Source organism: Xenopus tropicalis, chromosome 5 (genome assembly GCF_000004195.4).
Source record: "Xenopus tropicalis strain Nigerian chromosome 5, UCB_Xtro_10.0, whole genome shotgun sequence".
Taxonomy (NCBI): domain Eukaryota; kingdom Metazoa; phylum Chordata; class Amphibia; order Anura; family Pipidae; genus Xenopus; species Xenopus tropicalis.
In genome coordinates, this window is record NC_030681.2 from 163,996,266 (window position 1) to 164,011,067 (window position 14,802).

At 50.1% G+C, this 14,802-nt stretch overlaps 1 protein-coding gene across 1 annotated transcript; it reads left to right on the plus strand.

The window, feature by feature from the left end:
- The first annotated feature begins 5,947 nt into the window (after positions 1-5,947).
- LOC108647387 (transposon Ty3-I Gag-Pol polyprotein) lies at positions 5,948-11,411 on the plus strand. The gene has a single exon (XM_018093350.2). It carries the CDS (start codon positions 6,617-6,619, stop codon positions 11,111-11,113), a length of 4,497 nt encoding a protein of 1,498 aa, XP_017948839.2. The 5' UTR covers positions 5,948-6,616; the 3' UTR covers positions 11,114-11,411.
- The last annotated feature ends 3,391 nt before the right edge of the window (positions 11,412-14,802 follow it).

Here is a 14,802-nt window from a genome sequence, read left to right on the forward strand (position 1 = left end):
AGAGAAGGCCGCACAGGCTAGCAATCCTCAGCATCTTCTACTTTCTGCTGCCTCTGCATTAGCATAGGGAGAGAGGTTCACACAGGCTAGCTAGCCTTGCTAGGCTAGCAATGCTCAGCACCTTCTACTTTCTGCATTAGCATAGGGAGAGAGGGCCGCACAGGCTAGCAATTCTCAGCGTCCTCTACTTTCTGCTGCCTCTGCATTAGCATAGGGAGAGAGATGAGAGAGATGAGAGAGATGAGAGAGATGAGAGAGATGAGAGAGATGAGAGAGATGAGAGAGATGAGAGAGATGAGAGAGATGAGAGAGATGAGAGAGATGAGAGAGATGAGAGAGATGAGAGAGATGAGAGAGATGAGAGAGATGAGAGAGATGAGAGAGATGAGAGAGATGAGAGAGATGAGAGAGATGAGAGAGATGAGAGAGATGAGAGAGATGAGAGAGATGAGAGAGATGAGAGAGATGAGAGAGATGAGAGAGATGAGAGAGATGAGAGATGAGAGAGATGAGAGAGATGAGAGAGATGAGAGAGATGAGAGAGATGAGAGATGAGAGAGATGAGAGAGATGAGAGATGAGAGAGATGAGAGAGATGAGAGAGATGAGAGAGATGAGAGAGATGAGAGAGATGAGAGAGATGAGAGAGATGAGAGAGATGAGAGAGATGAGAGGTCCGCAGAGGGTCGCTCAGGCTAGGTAGCCTTGCCAGCTAGCAATCCTCAGCGTCCTCTAATTTCTGCTGCCTCTGCATTAGCATAGGGAGAGAAGGCCGCACAGGCTAGCAATCCTCAGCATCCTCTACTTTCTGCTGCCTCTGCATTAGCATAGGGAGAGAGGTTCGCACAGGCTACCTAGCCTTGCCGGCTAGCAATGCTCAGCACCTTCTACTTTCTGCATTAGCATAGGGAGAGAGGGCCGCACAGACTAGCAATTCTCAGCGTCCTCTACTTTCTGCTGCCTCTGCATTAGCTGATGAGAGATGATGAGAGATGATGAGAGATGATGAGAGATGATGAGAGATGATGAGAGATGATGAGAGATGATGAGAGATGATGAGAGATGATGAGAGATGATGAGAGATGATGAGAGATGATGAGAGATGATGAGAGATGATGAGAGATGATGAGAGATGATGAGAGATGATGAGAGAGTGCCGCAGAGGGTAGCTAACGCTTGGTAGCCTTGCCAGCTAGCAATCCTAAGCGTCCTCTAATTTCTGCTGCCTCTGCATTAGCATAGGGAGAGAGGGCCGCACAGGCTAGCAATTCTCAGCGTCCTCTACTTTCTGCTGCCTCTGCATTAGCATAGGGAGAGAGATGATGAGATGAGAGATGATGAGATGATGAGATGAGAGATGATGAGATGATGAGATGATGAGATGATGAGATGATGAGATGATGATGAGATGATGAGATGATGAGATGATGAGATGATGAGATGATGAGATGATGAGATGATGAGATGATGAGATGATGAGATGATGAGATGATGAGATGATGAGATGATGAGATGATGAGATGATGAGATGATGAGAGATGGCCGCAGAGGGTAGCTAACGCTAGGTAGCCTTGCCAGCTAGCAATCCTCAGCGTCCTCTAATTTCTGCTGCCTCTGCATTAGCATAGGGAGAGAAGGCCGCACAGGCTAGCAATCCTCAGCATCCTCTACTTTCTGCTGCCTCTGCATTAGCATAGGGAGAGAGGTTCGCACAGGCTACCTAGCCTTGCCGGCTAGCAATGCTCAGCACCTTCTACTTTCTGCATTAGCATAGGGAGAGAGGGCCGCACAGGCTAGCAATTCTCAGCGTCCTCTACTTTCTGCTGCCTCTGCATTAGCATAGGGAGGAGAGATGAGAGATGAGAGATGAGAGATGAGAGATGAGAGATGAGAGATGAGAGATGAGAGATGAGAGATGAGAGATGAGAGATGAGAGATGAGAGATGAGAGATGAGAGATGAGAGATGAGAGATGAGAGATGAGAGATGAGAGATGAGAGATGAGAGATGAGAGATGAGAGATGAGAGATGAGAGATGAGAGATGAGAGATGAGAGATGAGAGATGAGAGATGAGAGATGAGAGATGAGAGAAGAGAGAAGAGAGATGAGAGAAGAGAGATGAGAGAAGAGAGTGCTGCAGAAGGTAGCTAACGCTAGGTAGCCTTGCCAGCTAGCAATCCTCAGCATCCTCTACTTTCTGCTGCCCCTGCATTAGCATAGGGAGAGAGGTTCGCACAGGCTAGCTAGCCTTGCCGGCTAGCAATGCTCAGCACCTTCTACTTTCTGCATTAGCATAGGGAGAGAGGGCCGCACAGGCTAGCAATTCTCAGCGTCCTCTACTTTCTGCTGCCTCTGCATTAGCATAGGGAGAGAGATGAGAGATGATGAGAGATGATGAGAGATGATGAGAGATGATGTGAGATGATGTGAGATGATGTGAGATGATGTGAGATGATGTGAGATGATGTGAGATGATGTGAGAGTGCCGCAGAGGGTAGCTAACGCTTGGTAGCCTTGCCAGCTAGCAATCCTAAGCGTCCTCTAATTTCTGCTGCCTCTGCATTAGCATAGGGAGAGAGGGCCGCACAGGCTAGGTAGCCTTGCCGGCTAGCAATCCTAAAAACCCTCTACTTTCTGCTTCCTCTGCATTAGCATAGGGAGAGAGGGCCGCACAGGCTAGCAATCCTCAGCATCCTCTACTTTCTGCTTCCTCTGCATTAGCATAGGGAGAGAGGGCCGCACAGGCTAGCAATCCTCAGCATCCTCTACTTTCTGCTGCCCCTGCATTAGCATAGGGAGAGAGGTTCGCACAGGCTAGCTAGCCTTGCTAGCTAGCAATGCTCAGCACCTTCTACTTTCTGCATTAGCATAGGGAGAGAGGGCCGCACAGGCTAGCAATTCTCAGCGTCCTCTACTTTCTGCTGCCTCTGCATTAGCATAGGGAGAGAGATGAGAGATGATGAGAGATGATGAGAGATGATGAGAGATGATGAGAGATGATGAGAGATGATGAGAGATGATGAGAGATGATGAGAGATGATGAGAGATGATGAGAGATGATGAGAGATGATGAGAGATGATGAGAGACGATGAGGGATGATGAGGGATGATGAGAGAGTGCCGCAGAGGGTAGCTAACGCTTGGTAGCCTTGCCAGCTAGCAATCCTAAGCGTCCTCTACTTTCTGCTGCCTCTGCATTAGCATAGGGAGAGGGGGCCGCACAGGCTAGGTAGCCTTGCCGGCTAGCAATCCTAAGAACCCTCTACTTTCTGCTTCCTCTGCATTAGCATAGGGAGAGAGGGCCACACAGGCTAGCTAGTCTTGCCGGCTAGCAATGCTCAGCACCTTCTACTTTCTGCATTAGCATAGAGAGAGATGATGAGAGATGATGAGAGATGATGAGAGATGATGAGAGATGATGAGAGATGATGAGAGATGATGAGAGATGATGAGAGATGATGAGAGATGATGAGAGATGATGAGAGATGATGAGAGATGATGAGAGATGATGAGAGATGATGAGAGATGATGAGAGATGATGAGAGATGATGAGAGATGATGAGAGATGATGAGAGATGATGAGAGATGATGAGAGATGATGAGAGATGATGAGAGATGATGAGAGATGATGAGAGATGATGAGAGAGTGCCGCAGAGGGTAGCTAACGCTAGGTAGCCTTGCCAACTAGCAATCCTAAGCGTCCTCTACTTTCTGCTGCCTCTGCATTAGCATAGGGAGAGAGGGCCGCACAGGCTAGGTAGCCTTGCCGGCTAGCAATCCTCAGAACCCTCTACTTTCTGCTTCCTCTGCATTAGCATAGGGAGAGAGGGCCGCACAGGCTAGCAATCCTCAGCACCCTCTACTTTCTGCTTCCTCTGCATTAGCATAGGGAGAGAGGGCCGCACAGGCTAGCAATCCTCAGCATCCTCTACTTTCTGCTGCCCCTGCATTAGCATAGGGAGAGAGGTTCGCACAGGCTAGCTAGCCTTGCCGGCTAGCAATGCTCAGCACCTTCTACTTTCTGCATTAGCATAGGGAGAGAGGGCCGCACAGGCTAGCAATTCTCAGCATCCTCTACTTTCTGCTGCCTCTGCATTAGCATAGGGAGAGAGATGAGAGATGATGAGAGATGATGAGAGATGATGAGAGATGATGAGAGATGATGAGAGATGATGAGAGATGATGTGAGATGATGTGAGATGATGTGAGATGATGTGAGATGATGTGAGATGATGTGAGATGATGAGAGATGATGAGAGAGTGCCGCAGAGGGTAGCTAACGCTTGGTAGCCTTGCCAGCTAGCAATCCTAAGCATCCTCTACTTTCTGCTGCCTCTGCATTAGCATAGGGAGAGAGGGCCGCACAGGCTAGGTAGCCTTGCCGGCTAGCAATCCTAAGAACCCTCTACTTTCTGCTTCCTCTGCATTAGCATAGGGAGAGAGGGCCGCACAGGCTAGCTAGCCTTGCCGGCTAGCAATGCTCAGCACCTTCTACTTTCTGCATTAGCATAGGGAGAGAGGGCCGCACAGGCTAGCAATTCTCAGCGTCCTCTACTTTCTGCTGCCTCTGCATTAGCATAGGGAGAGATGATGTGAGATGATGAGAGATGACGAGAGATGACGAGAGATGACGAGAGATGACGAGAGATGACGAGAGATGACGAGAGATGACGAGAGATGACGAGAGATGACGAGAGATGACGAGAGATGACGAGAGATGACGAGAGATGACGAGAGATGACGAGAGATGACGAGAGATGACGAGAGATGACGAGAGATGACGAGAGATGACGAGAGATGATGAGAGATGATGAGAGAGTGCCGCAGAGGGTAGCTAACGCTTGATAGCCTTGCCAGCTAGCAATCCTAAGCGTCCTCTACTTTCTGCTGCCTCTGCATTAGCATAGGGAGAGAGATGAGAGATGATGTGAGATGATGTGAGATGATGAGAGATGATGAGAGATGATGAGAGATGATGAGAGATGATGAGAGATGATGAGAGATGATGAGAGATGATGAGAGATGATGAGAGATGATGAGAGATGATGAGAGATGATGAGAGAGTGCCGCAGAGGGTAGCTAACGCTAGGTAGCCTTGCCAACTAGCAATCCTAAGCGTCCTCTACTTTCTGCTGCCTCTGCATTAGCATAGGGAGAGAGGGCCGCACAGGCTAGGTAGCCTTGCCGGCTAGCAATCCTCAGAACCCTCTACTTTCTGCTTCCTCTGCATTAGCATAGGGAGAGAGGGCCGCACAGGCTAGCAATCCTCAGCACCCTCTACTTTCTGCTTCCTATGCATTAGCATAGGGAGAGAGGGCCGCACAGGCTAGCAATCCTCAGCATCCTCTACTTTCTGCTGCCCCTGCATTAGCATAGGGAGAGAGGTTCGCACAGGCTAGCTAGCCTTGCCGGCTAGCAATGCTCAGCACCTTCTACTTTCTGCATTAGCATAGGGAGAGAGGGCCGCACAGGCTAGCAATTCTCAGCGTCCTCTACTTTCTGCTGCCTCTGCATTAGCATAGGGAGAGAGATGAGAGATGATGAGAGATGATGAGAGATGATGAGAGATGATGAGAGATGATGAGAGATGATGAGAGATGATGAGAGATGATGAGAGATGATGAGAGATGATGAGAGATGATGAGAGATGATGAGAGATGATGAGAGAGTGCCGCAGAGGGTAGCTAATGCTTGGTAGCCTTGCCAGCTAGCAATCCTAAGCGTCCTCTGTTATAACACAGAACTACTCCCCTATGTTAGAAGTATTGCCCAGGATGGGCCCAGCTCTCCCTACCCCCATTTTTTATTGTATCTCTGGTTCCTGGTTTCCTGGAATTTCCCTCCAAAGCAAGCTGTGCACGTGAGCTGAACAAAAGGCTCACACCTTAGCTCCTCTGTGCACGTGAGAGGGGACTGAGCACAGGTTTCAGATAACTGAGCCAATGGTCTCTGTCCCTTCCCCCCCCAGCATTCTTCTGAAGGGGGAATTCTAAAATACACTGCCCCGGGGAACAAAGGATTCAGATTCTTTCCTGCACTGGACTAGAGCTTTGGTTCCGTCCAACTGTGGGAACATTTCTTCACCTCCAGGCCTATAGGGAGGGAACCCGGGCCTGTTATTGATGCTGACTGGGCCAGTATCTAAAGAGGAGGATACCCTGTGTGGGACACCCCTATCGGCTAACTGTGAGTTACAGTAACTATTTGGGGTTACGATTTGCCGCTGTGTGGATTGGCCTATTCCTGTGTGGACCTATATTCCTTTGTGGACCTATATTCCTGTGTGGACTTATATTCCTGTGTGGACTCATATTCCTGTGTGGACCTATATTCCTTTGTGGACCTATATTCCTGTGTGGACTTATATCCCTGTGTGGACCTATATTCCTGTGTGGACCTGTATTCCTGTGTGGACTCATGTTCCTGTGTGGACTAAGTACTCTGTCCCCGCTTGTTGAATTTGTGTGTGCTATGCAATAAACTGGTGTGTTTACCTATAAATCCTGCTGTATTCCCTGTCCTGGTAAAGAGTGCGCGGGCACCCTTTTAGAACCTATAACACTGGTGGCTAGCGGTGGGAACCAGGACACAGGTAACACACAACCCCTAAGTAATTATGGCATCCAGGGAAGATTACAGGCACTGGCGAATGCAAGATTTGCAGGAGAGAGCCCGGGTCTTGGGCCTCAATTATGCAGGGGTACCAAGAGAACAACTAGTTGAAAGACTAGTACAGGCTGCCCCAGAGGAGGACCTCATGCAGCCAGAACAAAGGGACCATAGGCCAGAGGCAGCACCCCCCACAAATATATGCCCCTGGGCTACCTGGGCAGAGGAAACTCTTCGAATACTTGGTCCGGACGCCACCCTTGAGGATCGCAGGGATGCCATAAATGGAGCCAGGCAGTTTTATGGGGAACACATGGCTCTCAGACGGGCTGAAGCAGAAGCCCATACCCGAAAGAACCAAGCGGGGCCTCTCCTTACCCAGAGTTGTGTGCCTAGAATCTCTAGGAAGGAATTCAAAGCCTTTGATGAAAGTAAAGGAGACATTGATGGTTTTTTCAGGGACTTTGAACATCAATGTATGTTAGAGGCGGCATCAGAGCAGGATCAAGTGCGTGTGCTGTCCTCTCTGCTTACTGGGAGTGCAGCCGAGGCCTATAGGGACATGGCACCAGAGCTGAAAACGGACTACCATGCCATAAAACAAACTGTCCTGGCCCACTACGCGATCACCCCAGAGTCCTATCGCCTTCGCTTCCGGGAGGCCCGGCCCTCTGCAGCTGAGTCCTTTAAACGGCATGGGCAGAAACTATCTCAGGCCTGCCGCCGGTGGCTACAGGGTGAGCTGGCTGAATCAGCAGAAGATATAATTCAGCTAATTTTAAAGGAGCAGTTTTATCTCACCTGCCCCAGAGAGATTACAGAGTGGGTAAAGGAACGCAAGCCTTCTACCATTGATGAGGCTACAGCTCTAGCAGATGAGGCCCTCCTAATTAAGCCACAATGGAAAAGGCTTCTAGAAGGGGCACTCCGACCAAATGCCCCAGCAATGACTTCCCCAGGTGCCAGGCCTCAACCAACACCCCCACACTCAGGTGCCCCCCCACGGCAGTCCTTCACCAGCACTAGACCAACTCCTCCCTCTACTACACAGCTTCGGCATGGCAACAGGCCTCAGGATCGCCTCTGTTATTTATGCAGACAACCAGGCCACATGCAGAATGTCTGTCCTAAGGCCAGAGGAGGAATTCGCCCCATGGCATCCCGCCCTGTTAACTACATCGAGGTGGATCCAGAAGGAACAGAGGAAGTACCCCTCTACTCAGAAGAATGGTCATCTATACCTACCCTCTCTGTAATACCCAGGGGAGTGTATGGCATCCGGAAAGTGGCCCAAAGCTACCCTGAGCAGAGAAAACGTCATCTTCAGGATGTTCTCCTTGATGGGCGTCGCATCACTGGGTTCCGTGACTCTGGAGCCTTCCTTACCATTGCTGATCCACAGGTGGTACGACCAGAAGTTATACATCCTGGGCCTGGTATCCTCATTGAGGTAGCTGGAGGAGAACTAAAATACATCCCAAAAGCCGCTGTCCAACTGGACTATGGCTGTGGAGAGAAGGTCTGCTGGATTGGAGTTATGAGTGGCCTACCTGCTGATGTGCTCTTAGGCAATGACTTGGGCCCCATGGATAGTTGCTTTGTTGGAGCTGTAACTCGTAGTCAAGCCCGGCATGGTCCACAGACGGAGGATTCCCACCAAGACAGCACTGAATCCGCTCCAGTCCACCCACAGGTATCCCAGCCGGTAAGTAGCATGCACCCTGACCTGATGGTGACTTGGGATCCTAACCAGTTCAAGCAGGCCTTACAAACTGACATGACGTTAGCAGGGATGAGGGCCCGAGCTGAATCTGAACATGTAGGAAGGGATGGGGACCGTATAGTGTGGGAAAACAGGCTGTTATATCGTGTAACTGAGGACCCCAGACGAGGGCCATTATGGCCTCCAACAAAGCAGCTAGTTGTACCCCGTGCTTACAGACTCCGCCTGCTGCAGATTGCACATGATATTCCATTGGCAGGGCACCAGGGGGTAGATCGTACCAGGAGTCGGTTAACCCAGACCTTTTACTGGCCAGATGTCAGTAGAGAGGTTGCAGACTTCTGTCGCACCTGTGACACATGTCAGAGAGTGGGCAAGCATGGGGACCGGTCCCGTGCCCCCCTTCAGAATATGCCTCTCATAGAGGAGCCATTTCAGCGTGTTGCAGTAGATATAATTGGGCCCCTTGCTAAACCAAGCCGCTCAGGAAAGAGATTCATCCTCACAGTTGTGGATTATGCCACTAGGTACCCTGAAGCTGTGGCTCTGTCGAGTATCACAGCTCCCCGAGTAGCTGAGGCCCTAGTGACTATTTTCACAAGGGTTGGATTTCCCAGCGAGATCCTTTCTGACCAAGGCCCCCAGTTTATGTCAGAGCTGGTTCAGTGTTTGTGGCGCTCCTGTGGAGTCCGGGCAATCAGGACCTCCCCTTATCATCCCCAGACAAATGGCCTTTGTGAAAGGTTTAATGGGACCCTAAAGGGCATGCTTAAATCCTTTACTGACTCTGAGCCTGACTGGGAAAAATACCTGCCCCATCTTTTGGTTGCATATCGGGAGGTTCCCCAGCAGTCCACCGGGTTCTCCCCTTTTGAGTTATTGTTTGGTAGAAAAGTAAGAGGTCCCCTTGAGCTACTGAAGGAACACTGGGAAGGTGAAATAGCAGATACCGGAACCCCTATTGTCCCATATGTCCTTGAGTTTAGAGAGAGACTCACTAGATTGACCTCCCTTGCCCAAGAGCAGATGCGAGCTTCACAGACCCGTCAGAAGATGTGGTATGACCGAAGGGCTCGTTTCCGAGAGTACACTGAGGGACAGCAAGTCTTGGTACTCATCCCAGCCCCCCAGAATAAATTACAAGCTTCCTGGGAAGGCCCATTCCAGGTGGTCCGCAAGTTAAATGACACTACATATGTAGTGACCATGGACCACAGTGGGCGCAAGCAGCGGACAGTGCATATAAACATGCTCAAACCATACTACGAGCGGGGTGTGCCTGTCCTAGCAATATGCCATTCTCCCTCCAATGAGTCAGGGGAGGATGACCTTCCTGACCTGTTAGCCTCTGCACAGTCCAAGGGCTCCCTGGACCAACTACCCCTTGGAGATCACTTACATGATACCCTGAAATGTGAGTTACAGGTTATCCTTTCCAAGCGAACCCAAATCTTTTCAACCCAGCCTGGGCGTACCCCTCTGGTCGCCCACCACGTTGAGACTCCAGGGCAGGCACCCATCCAGCAGGCCCCTTATCGGGTACCTGAAGCTGTCAGGGAGACCATGAGACAAGAATTGGAGGATATGAAGTGGTTGGGGGTTATCCAGCCATCCCATAGCCCCTGGTCCTCCCCTGTTGTCCTTGTGCCAAAGAAAGATGGGAGCACACGTTTCTGTGTGGACTACAGGAGGCTGAATGACAGAACCATTAGTGATGCCTACCCAATGCCACGTATTGATGACCTTTTAGACAGATTAGCAGGGGCCCGATATGTGACCACCTTAGATCTAAGCAAGGGCTATTGGCAGATTCCTCTCACACCAGATGCTCGCGAGCGTTCTGCATTTATAACCCCCTTTGGGCTCTATGAATTTTTAGTCATGCCCTTTGGGATGAAAAACGCGCCAGCAACATTTCAGAGACTGGTTGACCGCTTGCTAGAGCACTGTCAAGACTTTGCTTGTGCCTACCTAGACGACATAGCCATTTTTAGTGATACATGGGAAGAACACATACGACACCTAGATAGAATCCTAGAAAAGATTGAGGAGGCAGGACTGACAGTGAGACCAGACAAGTGCCAGATAGGAATGGCTGAGGTGCAATACCTAGGGCACCGGGTGGGGGGTGGACAGCTACGCCCTGAGCCAGCTAAGGTAGAAGCTATCCGTGACTGGCCTACTCCCCAGACTAAGAAACAGGTATTAGCCTTCCTGGGTACTGCTGGTTACTATCGTAAGTTTATTCCCAATTTCAGTACCGTAGCCAAACCCCTGACGGACCTAACTAGGAAGCGCATGCCCCGAGCCGTGCTGTGGACATCTGCCTGTGAGGAGGCCTTCAGAACCCTTAAACAATCCCTGACCAGTGAACCTATTCTTGCGGCCCCGGACTACAAGCGACGCTTCCTGGTTCATACAGATGCCTCAACCTTTGGACTGGGAGCAGTACTAAGTCAGGTAAATGCCAAGGGGGAGGAACACCCTGTGGCCTACATCAGCCGGAAACTTTTATCCAGGGAGGTAGCATATGCCACTATTGAAAAAGAATGTCTGGCTCTGGTTTGGGCCCTCAAGAAGTTCCAGCCATACCTGTATGGCAGAGAATTCACAGTAATGACTGATCACAACCCCCTCATCTGGCTGAATAGAGTTGCTGGGGATAATGGGCGCTTGCTTAGGTGGAGCCTGTCCCTCCAGCCATATACCTTTACAATACAGTACAGACGAGGCACCCAGCATCAAAATGCAGATGGTTTGTCCAGGCAAGAAGATCAGTAACATAAAATAGTAGTTAGACTGTATATGAACCCGCCAAGTAACCCGTGTGGGTTCCTCTTGGGTTCATATTCCCGGTAGGGGGAGGGGTTGTTATAACACAGAACTACTCCCCTATGTTAGAAGTATTGCCCAGGATGGGCCCAGCTCTCCCTACCCCCATTTTTTATTGTATCTCTGGTTCCTGGTTTCCTGGAATTTCCCTCCAAAGCAAGCTGTGCACGTGAGCTGAACAAAAGGCTCACACCTTAGCTCCTCTGTGCACGTGAGAGGGGACTGAGCACAGGTTTCAGATAACTGAGCCAATGGTCTCTGTCCCTTCCCCCCCCAGCATTCTTCTGAAGGGGGAATTCTAAAATACACTGCCCCGGGGAACAAAGGATTCAGATTCTTTCCTGCACTGGACTAGAGCTTTGGTTCCGTCCAACTGTGGGAACATTTCTTCACCTCCAGGCCTATAGGGAGGGAACCCGGGCCTGTTATTGATGCTGACTGGGCCAGTATCTAAAGAGGAGGATACCCTGTGTGGGACACCCCTATCGGCTAACTGTGAGTTACAGTAACTATTTGGGGTTACGATTTGCCGCTGTGTGGATTGGCCTATTCCTGTGTGGACCTATATTCCTTTGTGGACCTATATTCCTGTGTGGACTTATATTCCTGTGTGGACTCATATTCCTGTGTGGACCTATATTCCTTTGTGGACCTATATTCCTGTGTGGACTTATATCCCTGTGTGGACCTATATTCCTGTGTGGACCTGTATTCCTGTGTGGACTCATGTTCCTGTGTGGACTAAGTACTCTGTCCCCGCTTGTTGAATTTGTGTGTGCTATGCAATAAACTGGTGTGTTTACCTATAAATCCTGCTGTATTCCCTGTCCTGGTAAAGAGTGCGCGGGCACCCTTTTAGAACCTATAACATCCTCTACTTTCTGCTGCCTCTGCATTAGCATAGGGAGAGAGGGCCGCACAGGCTAGGTAGCCTTGCCGGCTAGCAATCCTAAGAACCCTCTACTTTCTGCTTCCTCTGCATTAGCATAGGGAGAGAGGGCCGCACAGGCTAGGTAGCCTTGCCGGCTAGCAATCCTCAGCACCCTCTACTTTCTGCTTCCCCTGCATTAGCAAAGGGAGAGAGGGCCGCACAGGCTAGCAATCCTCAGCACCCTCTACTTTCTGCTTCCTATGCATTAGCATAGGGAGAGAGGGCCGCACAGGCTAGCAATCCTCAGCATCCTCTACTTTCTGCTGCCCCTGCATTAGCATAGGGAGAGAGGTTCGCACAGGCTAGCTAGCCTTGCCGGCTAGCAATGCTCAGCACCTTCTACTTTCTGCATTAGCATAGGGAGAGAGGGCCGCACAGGCTAGCAATTCTCAGCGTCCTCTACTTTCTGCTGCCTCTGCATTAGCATAGGGAGAGAGATGATGAGAGATGAGAGATGAGAGATGAGAGATGAGAGATGAGAGATGAGAGATGAGAGATGAGAGATGAGAGATGAGAGATGAGAGATGAGAGATGAGAGATGAGAGATGAGAGATGAGAGATGAGAGATGAGAGATGAGAGATGAGAGATGAGAGATGAGAGAGTGCCGCAGAGGGTAGCTAACACTAGGTAGCCTTGCCAGCTAGCAATCCTAAGCGTCCTCTAATTTCTGCTGCCTCTGCATTAGCATAGGGAGAGAGGGCCGCACAGGCTAGCAATTCTCAGCGTCCTCTACTTTCTGCTGCCTCTGCATTGGGAGAGAGATGAGATGATGAGATGATGAGATGATGAGATGATGAGATGATGAGATGATGAGATGATGAGATGATGAGATGATGAGATGATGAGATGATGAGATGATGAGATGATGAGATGATGAGATGATGAGAGATGAGAGATGGCCGCAGAGGGTAGCTAACGCTAGGTAGCCTTGCCAGCTAGCAATCCTAAGCGTCCTCTACTTTCTGCTGCCTCTGCATTAGCATAGGGAGAGAGGGCCGCACAGGCTAGGTAGCCTTGCCGGCTAGCAATCCTCAGAACCCTCTACTTTCTGCTTCCTCTGCATTAGCATAGGGAGAGAGGGCCACACAGGCTAGCAATCCTCAGCACCCTCTACTTTCTGATTCCTTTGCATTAGCATAGGGAGAGAGGGCCGCACAGGCTAGCAATTCTCAGCATCCTCTACTTTCTGCTGCCCCTGCATTAGCATAGGGAGAGAGGTTCGCACAGGCTAGCTAGCCTTGCCGGTTAGCAATGCTCAGCACCTTCTACTTTCTGCATTAGCATAGGGAGAGAGGGCCGCACAGGCTAGCAATTCTCAGCGTCCTCTACTTTCTGCTGCCTCTGCATTAGCATAGGGAGAGAGATGAGAGATGATGTGAGATGATTGATGAGAGATGATGTGAGATGATTGATGTGAGATGATTGATGAGAGATGATGAGAGATGATGAGAGATGATGAGAGATGATGAGAGATTGCCGCAGAGGGTAGCTAACGCTTGGTAGCCTTGCCAGCTAGCAATCCTAAGCGTCCTCTACTTTCTGCTGCCTCTGCATTAGCATTAGCATAGGGAGAGAGGGCCGCACAGGCTAGGTAGCCTTGCCGGCTAGCAATCCTAAGAACCCTCTACTTTCTGCTTCCTCTGCATTAGCATAGGGAGAGAGATGAGAGATGATGTGAGATGATGTGAGATGATGTGAGATGATGTGAGATGATGTGAGATGATGTGAGATGATGAGAGATGGATGATGAGAGATGGATGATGAGAGATGGATGATGAGAGATGGATGATGAGAGATGGATGATGAGAGATGATGAGTGAGTGCCGCAGAGGGTAGCTAACGCTTGGTAGCCTTGCCAGCTAGCAATCCTAAGCGTCCTCTACTTTCTGCTGCCTCTGCATTAGCATAGGGAGAGAGGGCCGCACAGGCTAGGTAGCCTTGCCCGCTAGCAATCCTAAGAACCCTCTACTTTCTGCTTCCTCTGCATTAGCATAGGGAGAGAGGGCCGCAGAGGCTAGCTAGCCTTGCCGGCTAGCAATGCTCAGCACCTTCTACTTTCTGCATTAGCATAGGGAGAGAGGGCCGCACAGGCTAGCAATTCTCAGTGTCCTCTACTTTCTGCTGCCTCTGCATTAGCATTAGCATAGGGAGAGAGGAGAGAGGAGATGATGAGAGAGGAGATGATGGAGAGATGAGAGATGAGAGATGAGAGATGAGAGATGAGAGATGAGAGATGAGAGATGAGAGATGAGAGATGAGAGATGAGAGATGAGAGATGAGAGATGAGAGATGAGAGATGAGAGATGAGAGAGTGCTGCAGAAGGTAGCTAACGCTAGGTAGCCTTGCCAGCTAGCAATCCTAAGCGTCCTCTACTTTCTGCTGCCTCTGCATTAGCATAGGGAGAGAGGTTCGCACAGGCTAGCTAGCCTTGCCGGCTAGCAATGCTCAGCACCTTCTACTTTCTGCATTAGCATAGGGAGAGAGGGCCGCACAGGCTAGCAATTCTCAGCGTCCTCTACTTTCTGCTGCCTCTGCATTAGCATAGGGAGAGAGATGATGAGAGATGAGATGATGAGAGATGATGAGAAATGAGAGATGATGAGAGATGAGAGATGATGAGAGATGATGAGAGATGATGAGAGATGATGAGAGATGATGAGAGATGATGAGAGATGATGAGAGATGATGAGAGATGATGAGAGATG

What these genes read in the sequence shown, in the direction of transcription:
- LOC108647387 (XM_018093350.2), top strand. Translation starts at nt 6,617, where the DNA reads ATGGCATCCAGGGAAGATTACAGGCACTGGCGAATGCAAGATTTGCAG.